Consider the following 14,585-nt stretch of genomic DNA (forward strand, 5'->3'; position numbering starts at 1 on the left):
TCTCTCGTGTAATTATTTATGTGTGAATTGGGAATATAAGATTTTGCCTTCCATATGGGGTAAGTCATTGAGGTTTGGGTATTTCCAATAATTAAGAGTTAAGATTGGCTTGAGTGTGGTGGCTCACTCTTGTAATCCCAGCATTTTGGGAGGCTGAGGCAAGAGGATAGTTTGAGGCCATGAGTTTGACAATCAGCATGGGCAACATAGTGGGATCTCATCTACTAAAAGTCAACAAAATTAGCCAGGTGTGGTGGTCAGTAGTCCCAGCTACTTTGGATGCTGAGGTGGAGGATCACTTGAGCCCAGGAGGTCAAGGCTGCAGTGAGCCAAGATCATGCCACTGTACTGCAGCTTGGATGACAGAGCAAGACCTTGTCTCAAAAAAAGTCACAGCTCCCTCTGGTGAATAAGAAAGTTGGTGTAAAAGTTGGGGAATTTTTCAATGTTTATTACACTAAAAGTGTAATAAATATTACACAAAATTATAAAGGTAATAAATTCACATTTAAAATTTAGAAAATAGAGAAAAGGGAGATTGTACATTGTCCTACCACACCATCACATGGTTAGCCTTTTGATACACATTATTACATGTCAGAAACTGCACATAAACTATGGTGGTCCCATATAATTGCAAGGTATTTTCTGCTGTAATTAGAAACACAAATACCATTGTGTTACAGTTGCCTACAGTATTCAGTATAGTAACAGGCTGTCCAGGTCTGTAGTCTAAGAGTAATAGGCTCTACCATACAGCCTAGGTGTGTAGTAGGCTGTGCCATCTATAGAGGTTTGTGTAAGTGCAGTCTAGGATGGGGAACATTTTATTGTTGAGCCACGTGCCAGGCTTTTGTGAGACAAGGTTATGCTTTAATCAAAATACTTACTTCAGAATTGTCTAGAAAATAGTGCTGGCTGCTTGTCATTCATCCTGAATTTCTTGTTTCTTTACTGTGTAGCAATGCTTTCAGCGTGGGTTTTGTTTTTTGAGACAGGGTCTCTTTCCCCGAGGCTAGAGTGCAGTGGTGCAATCATAACTCACTGCATCCTTGAACTCTTGGGCTCCAGCAAGCCTCCTGCCTTGGCCTCCTAAAGTGCTGTGATGACAGGTGTGAGCCACTGTGTCCTGCTAGTGATTGTGATTAACAGGCTTCCAGGGAAGTGCCATAAGTCCAAGACTGCCGTACTCAAAAGTCAGCCATGTAGGTAAAGCCAGATATTTCGTCAAGGAGTTTTAGAAGGAGGAAATTTTTCCTGTGGTGTCGACTTAAGTGTGGCACTGTTGTGCGTGTGTGAGGTGCATTCTTTGGGAAGCATTTCAAACCGTATAAAGGGATGTGATGTAAACATCTAGAACTCATTCCAGAAATTCAATAAAATGCTAGTAGTTACTCTTTCTCTAGGGGAGCTTTTGAGAAAGTCTTAGTGGATTCCTGAGGCCCAAGAATTGTGCTCACAAGCACTCAGGGTGATTCTGGTACAAAATTAGGGTTCAGACCTCAGCTGATTGGTCTGCTGTTGGTCAGGAACAAAACTGCAAGTACACTCTGCTTCCAGAAAATACGTTTACCTTTTCACAAATGCTAACGCACTGCAAAAATGTATTTGTGGAAAGCTTAGTCTCATCTAGCGGTTACTCTCTTGGCCTGACAAAGCAGCAAATAAAGCCATTGCTAACAGAATTCAATCAGAGCTTGACTGTGAAGTTATCTCAGACAATGTTACTCTGCAAAAACAGGGGACACGGTGACTTGGATCATAGGTTTCGTTTGGTGGTTTCCTTTCTGCAGAGTACTGGCTGCTGTAGGCCCAGCAAGTGCAACTTGTTTCTTGACTGTAATTGCCCTTGGGACCACCAGAGACTGAATACGCCCAACACACATCACTTGTTGGTGATTTGGGGCATTTCTGAAATTGAGAACGGGCTCTAGACTGGGTTCCAGCTGGGCTGCAGCCGGAAGGGACAGTAATGGCATTATGGCCGGCAAGGGGAGTATTCCAGGAGCCAGGGTTTCGGTGGAAGGCAGGCTTGAGTACCGTGTTTTGTTACTGAGGGCTCTCTGGGTTCTGCACAGTCCCAAAAGGGCCCTGGGGAAGGGACTTACAGAGCCTCTGGCCAGCACCCTCAGTAACCAGCCCAGAGGTGAAGTAACTTGCCTAAGGTTAGTCGACTCACAGGTGGCAGAACTGGGACAAAAACTCAGACCTCTTCATTTCTGTTCCTGAGCTATTCTCAACACCTCAGGAGAATTCACTTCATTTCTCTTATTATAATTGGATCATCTTTCCACAACATTTCTAACATCGCAAATTCAAAGGTTAGACCTTGTTCAGTGCTAGGGGGGAGATTTGAAAGGGCCCAGACGGAAAGCATTTCTTTTGGGCTCTGAGCTCCCGTCAGACCCAACCCTGAAGGAAGCGCAGTGATGGCATCTGCGGAGGGCCTGGAGTGGCTTCTAGAACGAAACCTCGCTTTCCCCGCACTTGTCCCTCAGGCCTCACTGGCTCCCTGCCTTCGCTGCACAGCTTCCTTCTCCGCACCCCTTCCTTCTCGGGGTGCCATAGGTGCGGCCGGCAGGCGCAGCATTGTGGTGCCTGTGTTCCAGAGTATCACATGGAGGCGACCTGAGGAAGCTCGTCTGAGCGCAGCTGTCTGTGAGGGGCTTCAGGTCCCGTTGTGCTGTCTGTGGGCCACGTTAACCTGAACTTCACATCTACTCTGTGGGCTCTGGTCATCTTCACCCAGCGGCCCAAACCCGGGCTCTGGCTTTGGGAAGCCAGGCCAGGGAGGAGCAGTGGTTCGTCTGTTGGGTGGCAGCTGGGTGAGTCCTGCCTCCACAGTGAACTTCATTCCAGGAACACCACGAGCCAGTCCTCTGGTGCTGCCTGAACTCGGCTACAGCTGCAAGACGGGGCTGCGAATGGCCAGGCCAGTGACCTGTGCCACGCTGGGGAATGCCGTGGGGCTGGGGAGGGCTGGTAGCCCCTTCCGCAGGAAGTCTGTGAGGGCTGCGCCTCAGCTGGCTTCCCCAGAGCCTGACATGGAACCCGGCCTGGGACAGTTGAGGAGGCTCGGCCCACCTGAGGCAGGGCCCAGCCGGCAGCCTGGCAGACTCGGCTCCCTCTGCCCACCTGGGAGGTACCACTGCTGGGCCTAAGGACTGCTCTGGCCCTGCTGGGGCAGGTGGGGACAACAGATGATGGGCCCTTAGAACTGGAGCTGCAGGAGAAAAGCTCCCAAGTGGCATTCTCCTGAACTCCCGGGCCAGCCGCACAGGAGTCCTGCACCCCGTGCTACCTGCCTTCAGCTTCCTCCCTTCTGCATGCACAGACCCGGGGCTCCTAGCAGGTGGCCACAGAAGCGGCAGCGTGGCACCCCAGCATCCCTTCTCCTTCCCCAAGGTCTACCCTTTCCTCTGCTCAAAATGGGTACCCCTGCCCCGTTCCTGTGCCTTCAGAGGGCATCAGCCCAGCATGGGGCGCTCAGTCTCGCGGTGTGGCAGGTCGATGGGGCGATTCAGTGGCAGCCCTGCTGCAGCACACAGGTCTGTTCCCCACACTCACACAGCACACAGGCCTGTTCCCCACACTCACCGGGGCCCACACCACTGACCTGACAGGCACACAGGCCTGTGCAGCACACAGGCCTGTTCCCCACACTCACCGGGGCCCACACCACTGACCTGACCTATGGCCACCCACGTGTGGAGTTCTGCCTCCTGCAGGTGGCCTCCCTCACCCAGAACCTGTGCTCCCACTCAGCCCCCTGTACTAGATGCATGGGGGTGCGGACGCAGGGGGCCCAGTGGCTGTTGCGGGGCACTCAGCCCCGGGTGCTCTTCCCCAGGCTCCCCACATTCCAGAGCCCAGCCCTGCCCCGCAAGTACTAACCTCCCAGGCTGTGGGGCCTAGCCACGTGTCAGAGAGGTGGGTTTGAACCTGCCCAGCCTTTAGCCCGGGGAGGGGGGGCAGGGTGCACCTCACCGGGAGGACTGAGGGCTCGCTGTGCGCCAGGCACGGGGCTGGGAACGGGCAGCCATCAGGTGTCCTTGCAGGCACTTCCTGCTACTCAGTCTCCCAGCCAGAAGCCAGGATGTCAATGTTCCAAGACCGTGGGATCCCTTTCTGCTTCAGCCTCCTCTAGAGTTCTACAACAGGCAGGCTTGGCTCTCCCTACTCAGAAACCTCAATGGCTGTACTGCCTCCCCGGTCCAGCGCCCCCGGCCTTGGTAGCCTGGCCCCCCTCCAAACCTCTATGCTGCTGCTGCCTGAGTGCCAGCCTCCCTCACTGCACACACATCTGCTTTTCCTGGGAGCTCAGCTTAAGCTCACTTCTCCAGGGACCTTCCCAGGATTCCCAGCACCAAGAACAGCCATGACACACAGTGCCACACACCACGGCTGGGTGGCCCACAGGCACTTCCCGAGAGCTGGCACCAGGGCTGGGCCGAGCAGTTTGAGGCTAAGCAGTTCCAGGCTGCAGGCAGAGGCCGTGTGGGGGGCTGAGGAAGGGAGGCGGACAGATGCACACCACAGGGCTTCCCTAGGTCTTGAGGTTGTGAAAACCACCCCCGAGTCACTGCCATCAACTGAAAGGGCCATGCGTGACAGAGATCCCAGAGCAGGCCACCTGCCATGCTCATAGGCTGTGGAGACCCCGGTTCTTGCTGCCACTGTCCCCGACAGCACCCTTCTCACAATGCCATCGTGCAGGACCTGCCATCCAAGAGCCCAGTTGTCCCCCAGCCAAGTTCGGCCAAGCAGACCCTCTCCCAAGATTCTGAGGCTTGGCAGGGAGATGCAAGTGAACAGTCCTTGGTCAAGGTAGACCCGCCTTCCATTCCGGAATTGGTTGGGGCCCTGCTGTGACTGAGCCTCTGAACGTCTCTCTGTGGACTAAGCTCCAGGTTCCTATTGCTTACACTCAGAGACACACTTCTTGGGGCCAAGGACCATGCTGTCAGGGGCTGCTGAGGACACTGGGTCTGAGGGTCGTGGCAAACCTAAACTGGCTTCTGCAGGTGAAACTCTGCCTCCCAGGGGCAAGCAGTGGGCTGCTCTAGCCCTGGCCCACCCTCTTGGAGTGTGGGTGTTTGTTCAAGCCCCAGCCAGGACAGAGACCCCTTGTTCATTCCCAGACCTCTGTCACACAGCAGCCCACACCACCAGCCGCGCTCACAAACCTCGGCCCCTCCGGGATGCGGGGCAGCAGTCCATGTGTCTGGCTCTCAGGTGTAGCAGGCCCTGCTCCCTTATCCTGCCCGGAGGGCACTGAGGTCTGGGAGGTGACAGGGAAAACTGCTGGGGGCCCCGGAAGCAGCGAGTCTCAGCCCCACACTACGCGGAGCTGCAGAGACCCTGCCTTCAAAGCAGCTGAGGCCCACACTCGCTCTCTCCCCGAGGATGCCCCCACCCCTTGGTTCTTCATCTTGGGCCCAACAGCAGGTGGGGGAGCCCCAGCAGACGACCAGACGAGACCACAGCACCGGGCACCAACGTCAATTTTAATGGCATCAACACCCAGGAGGTCGCACGTCAGTTCTCGTTGGCAACGTCTAGGGGTGAGGGGCTGTGGCCTCCAGTTGGCCCCTCAGCCTTCGAGACCTGGCTGCCCGGTCCCACCCGCTTCCCGTCCCGCCCTGCTGAAAAAACACGAAACGATTGCACTGACAGACAGACCCCAGAGTGCCCGGCCTCCCACACACCCACAGGGCTGTCAGAGCCAACCAGGACTTCGGCGTCACTCGGTGGTGGCCCAGGGCTGCGCCCAGGCTAGTGTTTATCAAATGTGACGCAGGTTCGTTTACAAACTGGGGCTCTGCAAGGTCTACTTCTGTGGCTCTAAGAGACTCTCGTCTCTCACGGCTTCTTTCGGAGCTACCGGAAGTTGGGCCTGGATAACGCTGTGTGGGTTGGTTGGTGTATTTGTAAGGAATGTGTAAGGCATTTTGGTAAGTTGAACAGTAACTTCTTTTTCCACAGAGGAGACTCAGACAGAGGTGCCCTCCTTTGAGCTGCTGCCGTCCTCCTGTGAACGAAGGCAGGTGGCGTGAAGGGGGGCTGGGCCACGAGCCACAGCAGAAGCACCTGCCCTCCTCCCTGGGCCATCGGTCCCTCCCCGGACTGACCCCCTCAAGCCACTCCAGTCCCTCAGAGAACAGGAGCCACAGACCCCTGGGGCTGGGGGACAGGGAGGGGTTGGTGTGAGCCGAGGGGAAACCATCATCCCGCAGGGCAGGCTGCGGCACTGGCTAAGGGGCCCACACAGGTACAGAGTGAAGACCTGGGCCAGCAGGGGGACCGGCAAGGGAACCCCAGAAGGGCGGATGCTGGGCTGGGTGGGCTGAAGCCCTTGTTAGGAAGTCTCTGTCCCCACTACCTCCGCCCAGCTCTGCCTCTCCCGGTCCTGCCTCCCCTGGGGTTCCCGGCCCAGTGCTCCCAGCAGCTCTGACTCCTCCCGCCCCGCTTTGGGGCCAGGCACGCACTGTCTTTTCCAGCTGTTCCTGCAGCTTCTTCACTGTGTCCTTCTCCCTTGCCAGCTGCTCCTGGGTCGTCTTCAGAAGCTCCTGCAGTTTGGTGGCGGCGCGTCCCAGGTCACTTGTTAACTTCTTCTCTTTTTCTAGTCTCTCCTGATGGTCAAAAGGTTGACTGGGGTCAGTCCTTGCACCAGCCGGAGGGCCACCCCAGCGATGCCCACAGGACCCTGATGCCAGGGACTGGAGCCCTCTGGGGACACAAGGAAGGCAACCCCTGGTCACCCAGAGACAGGTGGTGACAACAGGGAGGAAACCGCCCATGCTGCCCGTCAAGGCTGTGTCCTGCGCTCTCAGCACCACCAGGGGACCTTCCTGGGGCAGGAGCAGTCTACTCTGCACTGTCCAAGGCAGCACAGGAGACACAGCTGACTACTGAGCGCCAGGCATGTGGCTGAGGAACGCACTTCACGTTCTACATGATTCACATTTCAACAGCCACCCGGACTAATGGCTGCCACGTGACCATGTGACACTGCAGGGCTAGGAGCCCCCACCCCAGCCCCGGGGAGTGACAAGCGGAACCAGTGCCGAGGGCGGGTCCCGGTGGGGTCGGCTCTCCCCTTCCTAGCCCCTTTCCGAGGCCAAGAGTGGCCCCGGCCCCAGAGCGGACCCCACAGGTGTGGCCCCCGCCCCAGCCCCTGCCTGCCTTCAGCTGTGAGGCCTCCTCCGTTTCTGAAGACTCTAGGGGGCCGGCTGTGCGGAGCTTCTCCAACTCTTCTTGTAACCGACACGCCGAGGTCTGAGCCTTGCCAGAGAGGGAAGTGAGACGTCTTACAAATGGCTGTGCCGTCGAGACCCTACTGAGCACGCTTGGGGACCAGAGGACACCCCCAGCCTGATGGAGCAACAGCTCCATCCTGTAGCTGGAATGAGTGGGCCAGACTCACAAGTCCTGACCCCAGCCCCAGGCCCTCAAGACTCCTCAGGGATGCAGACCACCCATAGGGCTCCCAAGGTGCCTCCAGCCTGTGCTCCACCTGCCCGGGCCCCATCCACTGCTGCCCAGAAGGCCCAGCCAGGTGCTGCTGGGCACAGCCGAGGGGGGTAGGGCTGACCCACTTGTTCCCTGGAGATTCAGGGCCCAGGGGCTGATGGGGGCTAAGAGTCACCAGGCAGGGCCTGACCTCCTCAAACTCGGCCGTGAGCTTCTGCCGCTGCGTCTGCTCATCCTCCAGGATGGCTTCTGTCCGCTCCAGTTGCGTCTTCAGCTGTGCAAACACCACAAACATAACCCGGCAACCCAGTGAGGAACCCTCCGGGGGCCCAGGGCTCAGCACAGGCCCCGCTCTGTAGCTGCTTCTAGCTTCCCCTTTCCTGGCCCAGTGCTCCCCTCACTGGGGAGATGGCACCTTAGCCCCTGGTACAGACTTGGGTGTGGCTCAGGAGCAGCTGATGGGGCCTCTGCAACCTCAGGGGCCTTTAATGAGACTCACAGGACAAGAAAGATGCCTCCGAGCCCCGCCCCCACGGCGACAACCCCAGCAGCCACACTGCGGCCACCCCAGGGACAGACCCTGCCTCCCGGTGAGGGCTCGTGGTGGCTATTGCCAGGCTCAAAACTCTGGAGGGTGAATATCCTGCTAGCGATGTCCCAGCCGGGGCTGCAGTGGGAGACAGTCCCCTTCGGTGGCTGCAGACCCTGCCCAGGGCTGCTCCCCCAGCCCAGTAGGTGCAGACCCCAAACCGCGGACTCCCTCTTCGAGTCCTACTTCTCCCCCCACTCCTCCAGCCTCTCCACCTGGCCACCTTCCTGTCCCATGCTCTGTGGCATTCTCCGAACCTGGGTGACCCACACGGGGCAAAGCAGGGTGGGCTGGGGAAGCAGCGGGGGCCGGAGCAGCCGGTGTGGGGTTTAGTCACAGGGGCAGCAGAACCTGCACTCTTCCTGGGGTTAGTGATGTGTCTGGGGACCGGCTCACCACCCTAACCTGAGCAGGGTCCTGCTGGGCTGGGGGGGCCTCTGGGGAGGAAGCTGGGGCCCCAGCTATGTCACCATCCTCTACGTGGCTCTTCATTTCACTCAACTGCTGCCTGACCTGGAACAGGAAGGGGTGGGTTTGCAAATGCACGGCCAGTCGCACACCTACCATGCTCACTCCTGCAGGGACCCCCTCGGAGGACCGTGGCTGCTCTCAACAGCCAGATTTCCTTCAGGGGACCTGGCTTGGTAACTGTGACTTAAGTCTGGGTCCCCCCCAGAGCCCCCGCCAACCTGAGCCAAACCAAGGCCACCAAACCTCTGGGCTAATGAGACCCACGTGCTCTGTTCCAAGCCCAGCCGGAGGGGCGCCCTCCCTGGGAGTGAGGGGAGCGCTGATGAGCACGGCCCACAGAGCAAATGAATCCCAATGGAACGGGGTGGCCGCCACGCTGTCTACACTCCCCGTTTCTCCTTCAAGGACACAGTCCACTGCTCAGAGCCCTTTCTGGGGTCTAGAAGACATTGTGAGATGACATTCTTGCCTAACAAGGTCCCCCACCCCTGAGCTCCATCACTGGGAGTGCGTGACACATCTGGTTGCCCCCAAACCACTGGGCCTGCAATTTGAAGGGCAGGTGTCACTCGAGAGGCTGGGGTAGAGGTTCCAACTGGAGACCCGGGTGGGGCCCTTGGCACAAGCTCCCCAGGGAACATGTGTGGTCTCAGGCCCTGCACTGAGGGGCCACCCCAGATATGTGGGAACCCCACACATTCTTCCCTCCCTCTGAACAGCCCCTCCCAACACAAATGCCAAACTGCACAGTTGGAAGACAACAGAAACTCCAGGGGGTTTTCTCTGCACACCCCCGGCCTGAGCCATGCCCCCAGGGCCTGTCACCCAGACTTTGCTCAGCCAAGGCTTCAGTGAGTGGCCCCTAGGCACAGGAGGCCTGGCCTGGGCAGCACTGCCCTCTGGTGTTCTGGCCCGGGTAAGACCCGAATGACCAAGGGGGACCCAGGGCGTTGGGAGCGTGTGCCAGACTCACCGGCTGCTGCAGGGGGGAATGCCAGCCCATTTTTATTTAAAATCTCCGAATTTCTCCCTGTTGACAACTAATTCAAGATTTAAAAAAACACTGCAGATCAAAGAGAACATGTCTGCAGCCTCACAGGGTGCTGCGCACAGCACCAGTCTTGGAGCGGTACCAGATCCGGTGAGGCTGGGTGGAATCTGCCAAGGAGCTGGGACTTGGCACCAGACACCTGAGCTGAATCCCAGGAGGGACTCAAGAGGCCGCCTGCACAGGCAGAGCTCCTGTGGTCTGCCAACGGGGCTGCTCTCTGCACCTGGTACCGGGCCGGGCGTGGAGCAGGTCTTCCCTGCATGCCTGTGGCTTTGACTGAATTGATCTGTCACTGAGGTGAGAAAAACCCACAGAAGGCACGGGACTTGCTGAGAGCCCCAGGGCGATGGGTGGCCAGGTCAGGAGGAACCCCCAGGCTTCCTGGTCTTGTGATGCCAGGGACTGTAATGTCCCTGACGCCCCCAGGTGACTACAATGGGCTCACAGGGAGTGCGGACACCCAGAGCTCTCACTACCTTGAACAGGGGACCAGGTAGCCAGGGGACAGGAGATGGAGTGGGAGCACGCTGGTCCCAACAGCCACAAGCCTAGCTCAGAGTTCTGGGCAAATGTGCAGGAAGGCCCCCAGAAGCTGGCCCCATGCTGCTCAACGGGTGACACTGTCCCTTCCCTAGACTTTGTTTATCTTTGAGTGGACACAAACGCATGACTGGCAAATGCATCTCACACACGCAACACCCCAGGTCACACTCCTGGCATGGGGACGTGCAGGCCACCTACCAGGGCAAGCTCATCACTCTGTTTCTGGGCTTCGCTCTTGGCTGCATCGAGCTGAGATTGAGATTCTAGGAGAAGTTGCCTCAGCTTGGGGAGAAAACAGAGGCAGGTGATGGGAAAAAAGGAGAGAAAAGGAGAAAACCAGTGCCCGTGAGTTAGCGCCGAAACATAAAACCTAATACATCCACTTAACCAAAGCCCTGAGGAGGGTCACAGAATCGGGAGGGCACAGGGCTCGCCAGGCTTCCTACAGCTACAATTTCTTCTCTGAGGACTTAGGAAGAATGGTGTTCACTGCACACCTCTTTCAGACCTTCACAAATGTCTATTGATAATCTCTTGCAAAAAAGGGCCAAAAGTTTGAGATTTTGTTTTTCAGAGATGGTCTCAATCTGTTGTTCATGCTGTTCTTGAACTCTTGGGCTCAGGCAATCCTCCTGTGTCAGCCTCCTAAGCAGCTGGGACTGGAGGTGCCCACCACTGTGCCTGGCTAATTTTTTTTCCTTTTTTTTTGGTAGAGATGGGGTCTTGCTATGTTGCCCAGGCCGGTCTCAAATTTCTGGCCTCAAGCAATCCACCTCAGCCTTTCAAAGTGCTGGGATTACAGGCATGAACCGCTGTACCTGGCCCAAAAGTTTGAGATTAAACCAGAATTGGGATGCTGGATTTGTGCTTTCTGCTTCTAAAGAGCAGAAAACAGTATCAGATCTAAATCCACTCCCACCAGATATGACATCAGCAAGCCAGACACAGAATCCCCTTGTGGAGGGATAACCTAAAATGCCAAATGCCTCCCTCGGGGCAGGGCTGCCTGGCTCTGCCCCTGCCCTGGCTGGGAGGCTGCCTGGCTCTGCCCCTGCCCCGGCTGGGAGGCTGCCTGGCTCTGCCCCTGCCCTGGCTGGGAGGCTGCCTGGCTCTGCCCCTGCCCTGGCTGGGAGGCTGCCTTTTTGAAACCTGCCCTGAGACACACCTCAGGTCTGACAGCCCAACAAGGGGCCTGCAAGGCTTCAGGCAAACCCCTGAGGACTCGGACTTCAAGGCTTATGTCAATGAGAGCTGCTCCCACAGGACTGAGGAGAAGCAGCTCAGGGAGGACCGCAGCTCTGCTGGGCAGGGGCTGCGCTCCTCGGGGGGCAGACTCACCCCTGCCACCTCCTTGGCATAGTTCTGGCACTCGGCGCTGGCGGCTGCCATGTGCTTTTCCAGCTCTGCCTCCAAATGTGACGTGTGCTCCCTCACCTGGACAGACACACAGACAGGCACACACGTGTGCCAGCAGCCTCTGCTCAAAGGGCACTAACCCCAGGGAGCAGACTGGGCCTGGGATAGGTGAGGGCTGTCGGGAGATCCCTGAGGCCCATCAGCTACCAAGCAAATGAGAAACTAGTCAGCAGCAAGAGAACCCCTTACCGAAAGTGGCAGGCTGCACCTGAGCACTTCTGGAGGCTGACATGCTCTTAGATTTACTTGCAAAGGTAGGTACCAAGGATACCTTCCCCAGGGCTCCCTGTGGCGTCTGAAGGGGGCAATGGGGTCACCTTGACTGTGAAGGCCATGGCAGGAGCCCTGTTCACCAGGGCAGGGCAGGTCTGCACAGGGCCCGTGGCCGTCTCAGGGTCCTCTGAGGTAGTAAATGTCTCTCATTAAGGAAAAACAGGACGGAAAAGATCCCTGGGCTTGAGAGCAAATGCCTCCCGTAAGGCACACGGTCCATGAGGAAGAAATAAGTGAAGTGCCCTCTGCAATAATGTCACTTTCAAAGAGGCTCCGGGGACAAGAGAAAGAGTTTTCTGGGTAGAGTCCCCACATACCTGGTCCGAACTTTCAAGTTCTCCTTTTAGCTTCTCTACAATCTCCTCGAGATGTTTCACTGTGACCCGTGACTACAAAGCAAGGGAAAGGCTCCGTCAGACATGAGCGCCTGGGGGTGTCTCCCTCCGAGGCCATCTTGGGACCTGAGCAGGACTGACCCAACTTAGGAAGCCCCAGGGGTGCCCACCCCACCCAGCTGGGACAGTCACCCTGGCGCCATCTGGCAGCGCCTTTCTAGGCAGTGGCCTCCTGGAGGACGGGCTGAGCTGTCATCCTGCAACTGTGCTTCATAGAGAGTCGTGGAAAAGCCCCACCGAGACACACGAGTCTCTCAGGTGACAGACAACCCTGTCAACTCTCTCTTGGGCTTCACGTGCTCCACGGTGCCGGGAGGCAGGCAGGGCTGCACATACCTTCTGGAGCTCCTCCTCCGCGGCGCCCACCTTGGCCCTCCACACCTGCTCCTCCTCCTCCACGCTCTTCTGCAGGTCTCTCAGCATGCCCTCCTGGGGGAAACCGAGGTGAGGCAGGGCCCTCTCCCTCCCGGGACCCGCACCACACAACCACACCTTCCTGTCCCTGCAGCCCTGGTCACCTGCCGTGCTTCCCCTGCTGTGACTTCATGAGTGCCAGCATTAGGTGGGGAGGGAAGGCAGCCACTGTCCTGGGAGGGAGGTCCTCTGGCCAGTGGGCCAGGGTGGCTGCAGTGCCACTCAAGGAAACGAGGTCTGTGACCTGCACGGGACCACTAGGACGCTTGTCACTGCCGGGCTTTGCCACCGGCACCAAGTGTGTCAGTGGCCCAGGATGAGGAGCACGGGATGGGCCAGCCAGAGAGTGGCAGGGCTGGACTTGGCATTGCTCTTGGAGTCACGAAGAAACGGAGTTCAACCTGGCCGTCACAGCTGCTTACCCCATCCTTCCCCCTCCCCTGCTCAGAGACCGGCCCCAAACCTTCACCTCCGCCCTCTCCTCAGCTTAGAAACAATGCCGACCTCAGAGGGCACCATCCATCCCCTTTGCCATGCAGCCAAAGAACGGGGCCCAGAGTCACAAGGCCAGTGGGCTTTTCCAACACACCAGGCCACCTCCTGCCCCGCAGGCCCTGAAGCTCTCCTTCCCGGCAGCCTCCCAGGGATGCCCAGCTGACAGGTTCCCAGCGCTCACCGTCTCCGCCAGGATGCTGCGGTACTGGTCACACTCGGCCTGCAGCGTGCTCTGCGCCTCCTCGGCCTCGCTCAACTTGGAGGCCAGGTCCTGAGAGACGGAAGAACAGGTGTCGTTAGCCACACACTAAGGTTTTTCTCTTGGCTTCCCGTTGAAACAACCTGGGGCAGCCCCTCTTCCTGGGGATAGGGGAGCCCGACAGAGGGCCCTTGCCAGGCAGCCACACTGACCGAGGAGGGCTCCGCGGGAGCTGGCGGCTGCTTCAGCAGCGTGGGGCCTTTCTCTTTGAGATCCTGCAGCCACTCGGTGTAATTCTGCAACGAAACACATTCGGTGAGACCCAGGGACGTTCCCTGGGAACCGTGAGGTCCCCGGGAACCACCCTCCCCTCCTACCTGTTGCGCCAAGACAGAGAGTTCTGGGAGCAGAGTCAGCAGGGCCTCCATGGTCTGTGCCTCAATCAGGCGGAGCTGCTTCTCCGATTCCTCCTGGGGGCAGGCGGGGAAGAGCAGAAGGCGTTCAGCTACGGAGATGTGGGGCACCTCCCCAGGTCCTACTGATATGCCCGGGTCTCTGCCCCAGAAATGGCACATCCTCAGCTCTTCAGGGAAGCGACAAGAATCAAAGGAGCAGATGAGGCTCCACGAGGCTGACTGTAAGCAGAGGGTTACCCAGCCTGTGTCCGGTCCATTTCAAACACACTGAGCTCTGATGAAAGCAGCATACTGCGTCAGGCCAAGATGGCAAGTGCCAGCTCCCGGAACATCTCCCAGCAGGGACGGGGTCTCCACCAGCTCTCATTTCCCGAGCTCTCTGGGCGTGTGTGCATGTGTGTGGGAATTTGGGGGGGCCCTGGTTGATGTGTGGGAGCCAGGGCAGGAAAAGGGGATAGGAGGACACTCATGGACCCCAATATTTTGGAATCTAGAGCTGTGAGGGGGATGGGGGGTGAAGGCAGGGAAGTGGTGCGTCTGCTGGCGGCACCATGGTTAGGGGTTAGTGGCAGCCAGGAAGGGGCAACCCAGAGAGGCTCTTCTCCAGCCACCCTGGAGAGGGAGGCTCAACATTCCCCCTCTGCAGAGGGAGAAGCCGACGCAGAGGAGGCAGGGACTTTGCACCCTGTGCGATGCTGGGTCGGACACCCCTTCAATTCTCCTGCACAAAGAGCCAGAGGCCCCCATTCAAAGCACAGCAAACAAAGGAAACAAAGGGGGCCCGAGGGAACCACGAAGCAAAGCCTAGGACCACAGTGTCCCTGGGGAGAGAGCTGGACCCTCCCACACC

General features: G+C 57.9%; 1 protein-coding gene across 3 annotated transcripts in view; it reads right to left on the reverse strand.

Annotated features, from left to right (window-relative positions):
* Positions 1–5,486: 5,486 nt before the first annotated feature.
* RRBP1 (ribosome binding protein 1) overlaps positions 5,487–14,585 on the reverse strand; it is a 67,197-nt gene continuing 58,098 nt past the window's right edge. For all 3 annotated transcript variants that reach the window (XM_011962842.1, XM_011962832.1, XM_011962824.1), the window contains 12 exons: positions 13,697–13,789; positions 13,532–13,615; positions 13,302–13,391; positions 12,548–12,640; positions 12,134–12,205; positions 11,466–11,561; positions 10,326–10,409; positions 8,468–8,575; positions 7,664–7,747; positions 7,186–7,284; positions 6,489–6,632; positions 5,487–6,031 (listed from right to left, as the gene is read on the reverse strand). In XM_011962842.1, coding sequence (XP_011818232.1) covers positions 5,993–6,031; positions 6,489–6,632; positions 7,186–7,284; positions 7,664–7,747; positions 8,468–8,575; positions 10,326–10,409; positions 11,466–11,561; positions 12,134–12,205; positions 12,548–12,640; positions 13,302–13,391; positions 13,532–13,615; positions 13,697–13,789 — 1,086 coding nt within the window. In that variant the 3' untranslated portion in view covers positions 5,487–5,992. The remainder of the gene's footprint in view (positions 6,032–6,488; positions 6,633–7,185; positions 7,285–7,663; positions 7,748–8,467; positions 8,576–10,325; positions 10,410–11,465; positions 11,562–12,133; positions 12,206–12,547; positions 12,641–13,301; positions 13,392–13,531; positions 13,616–13,696; positions 13,790–14,585) is intronic.

The sequence above is a fragment of the Colobus angolensis genome, unplaced genomic scaffold (genome assembly GCF_000951035.1).
Source record: "Colobus angolensis palliatus isolate OR3802 unplaced genomic scaffold, Cang.pa_1.0 Scaffold117, whole genome shotgun sequence".
Lineage (NCBI taxonomy): Eukaryota > Metazoa > Chordata > Mammalia > Primates > Cercopithecidae > Colobus > Colobus angolensis.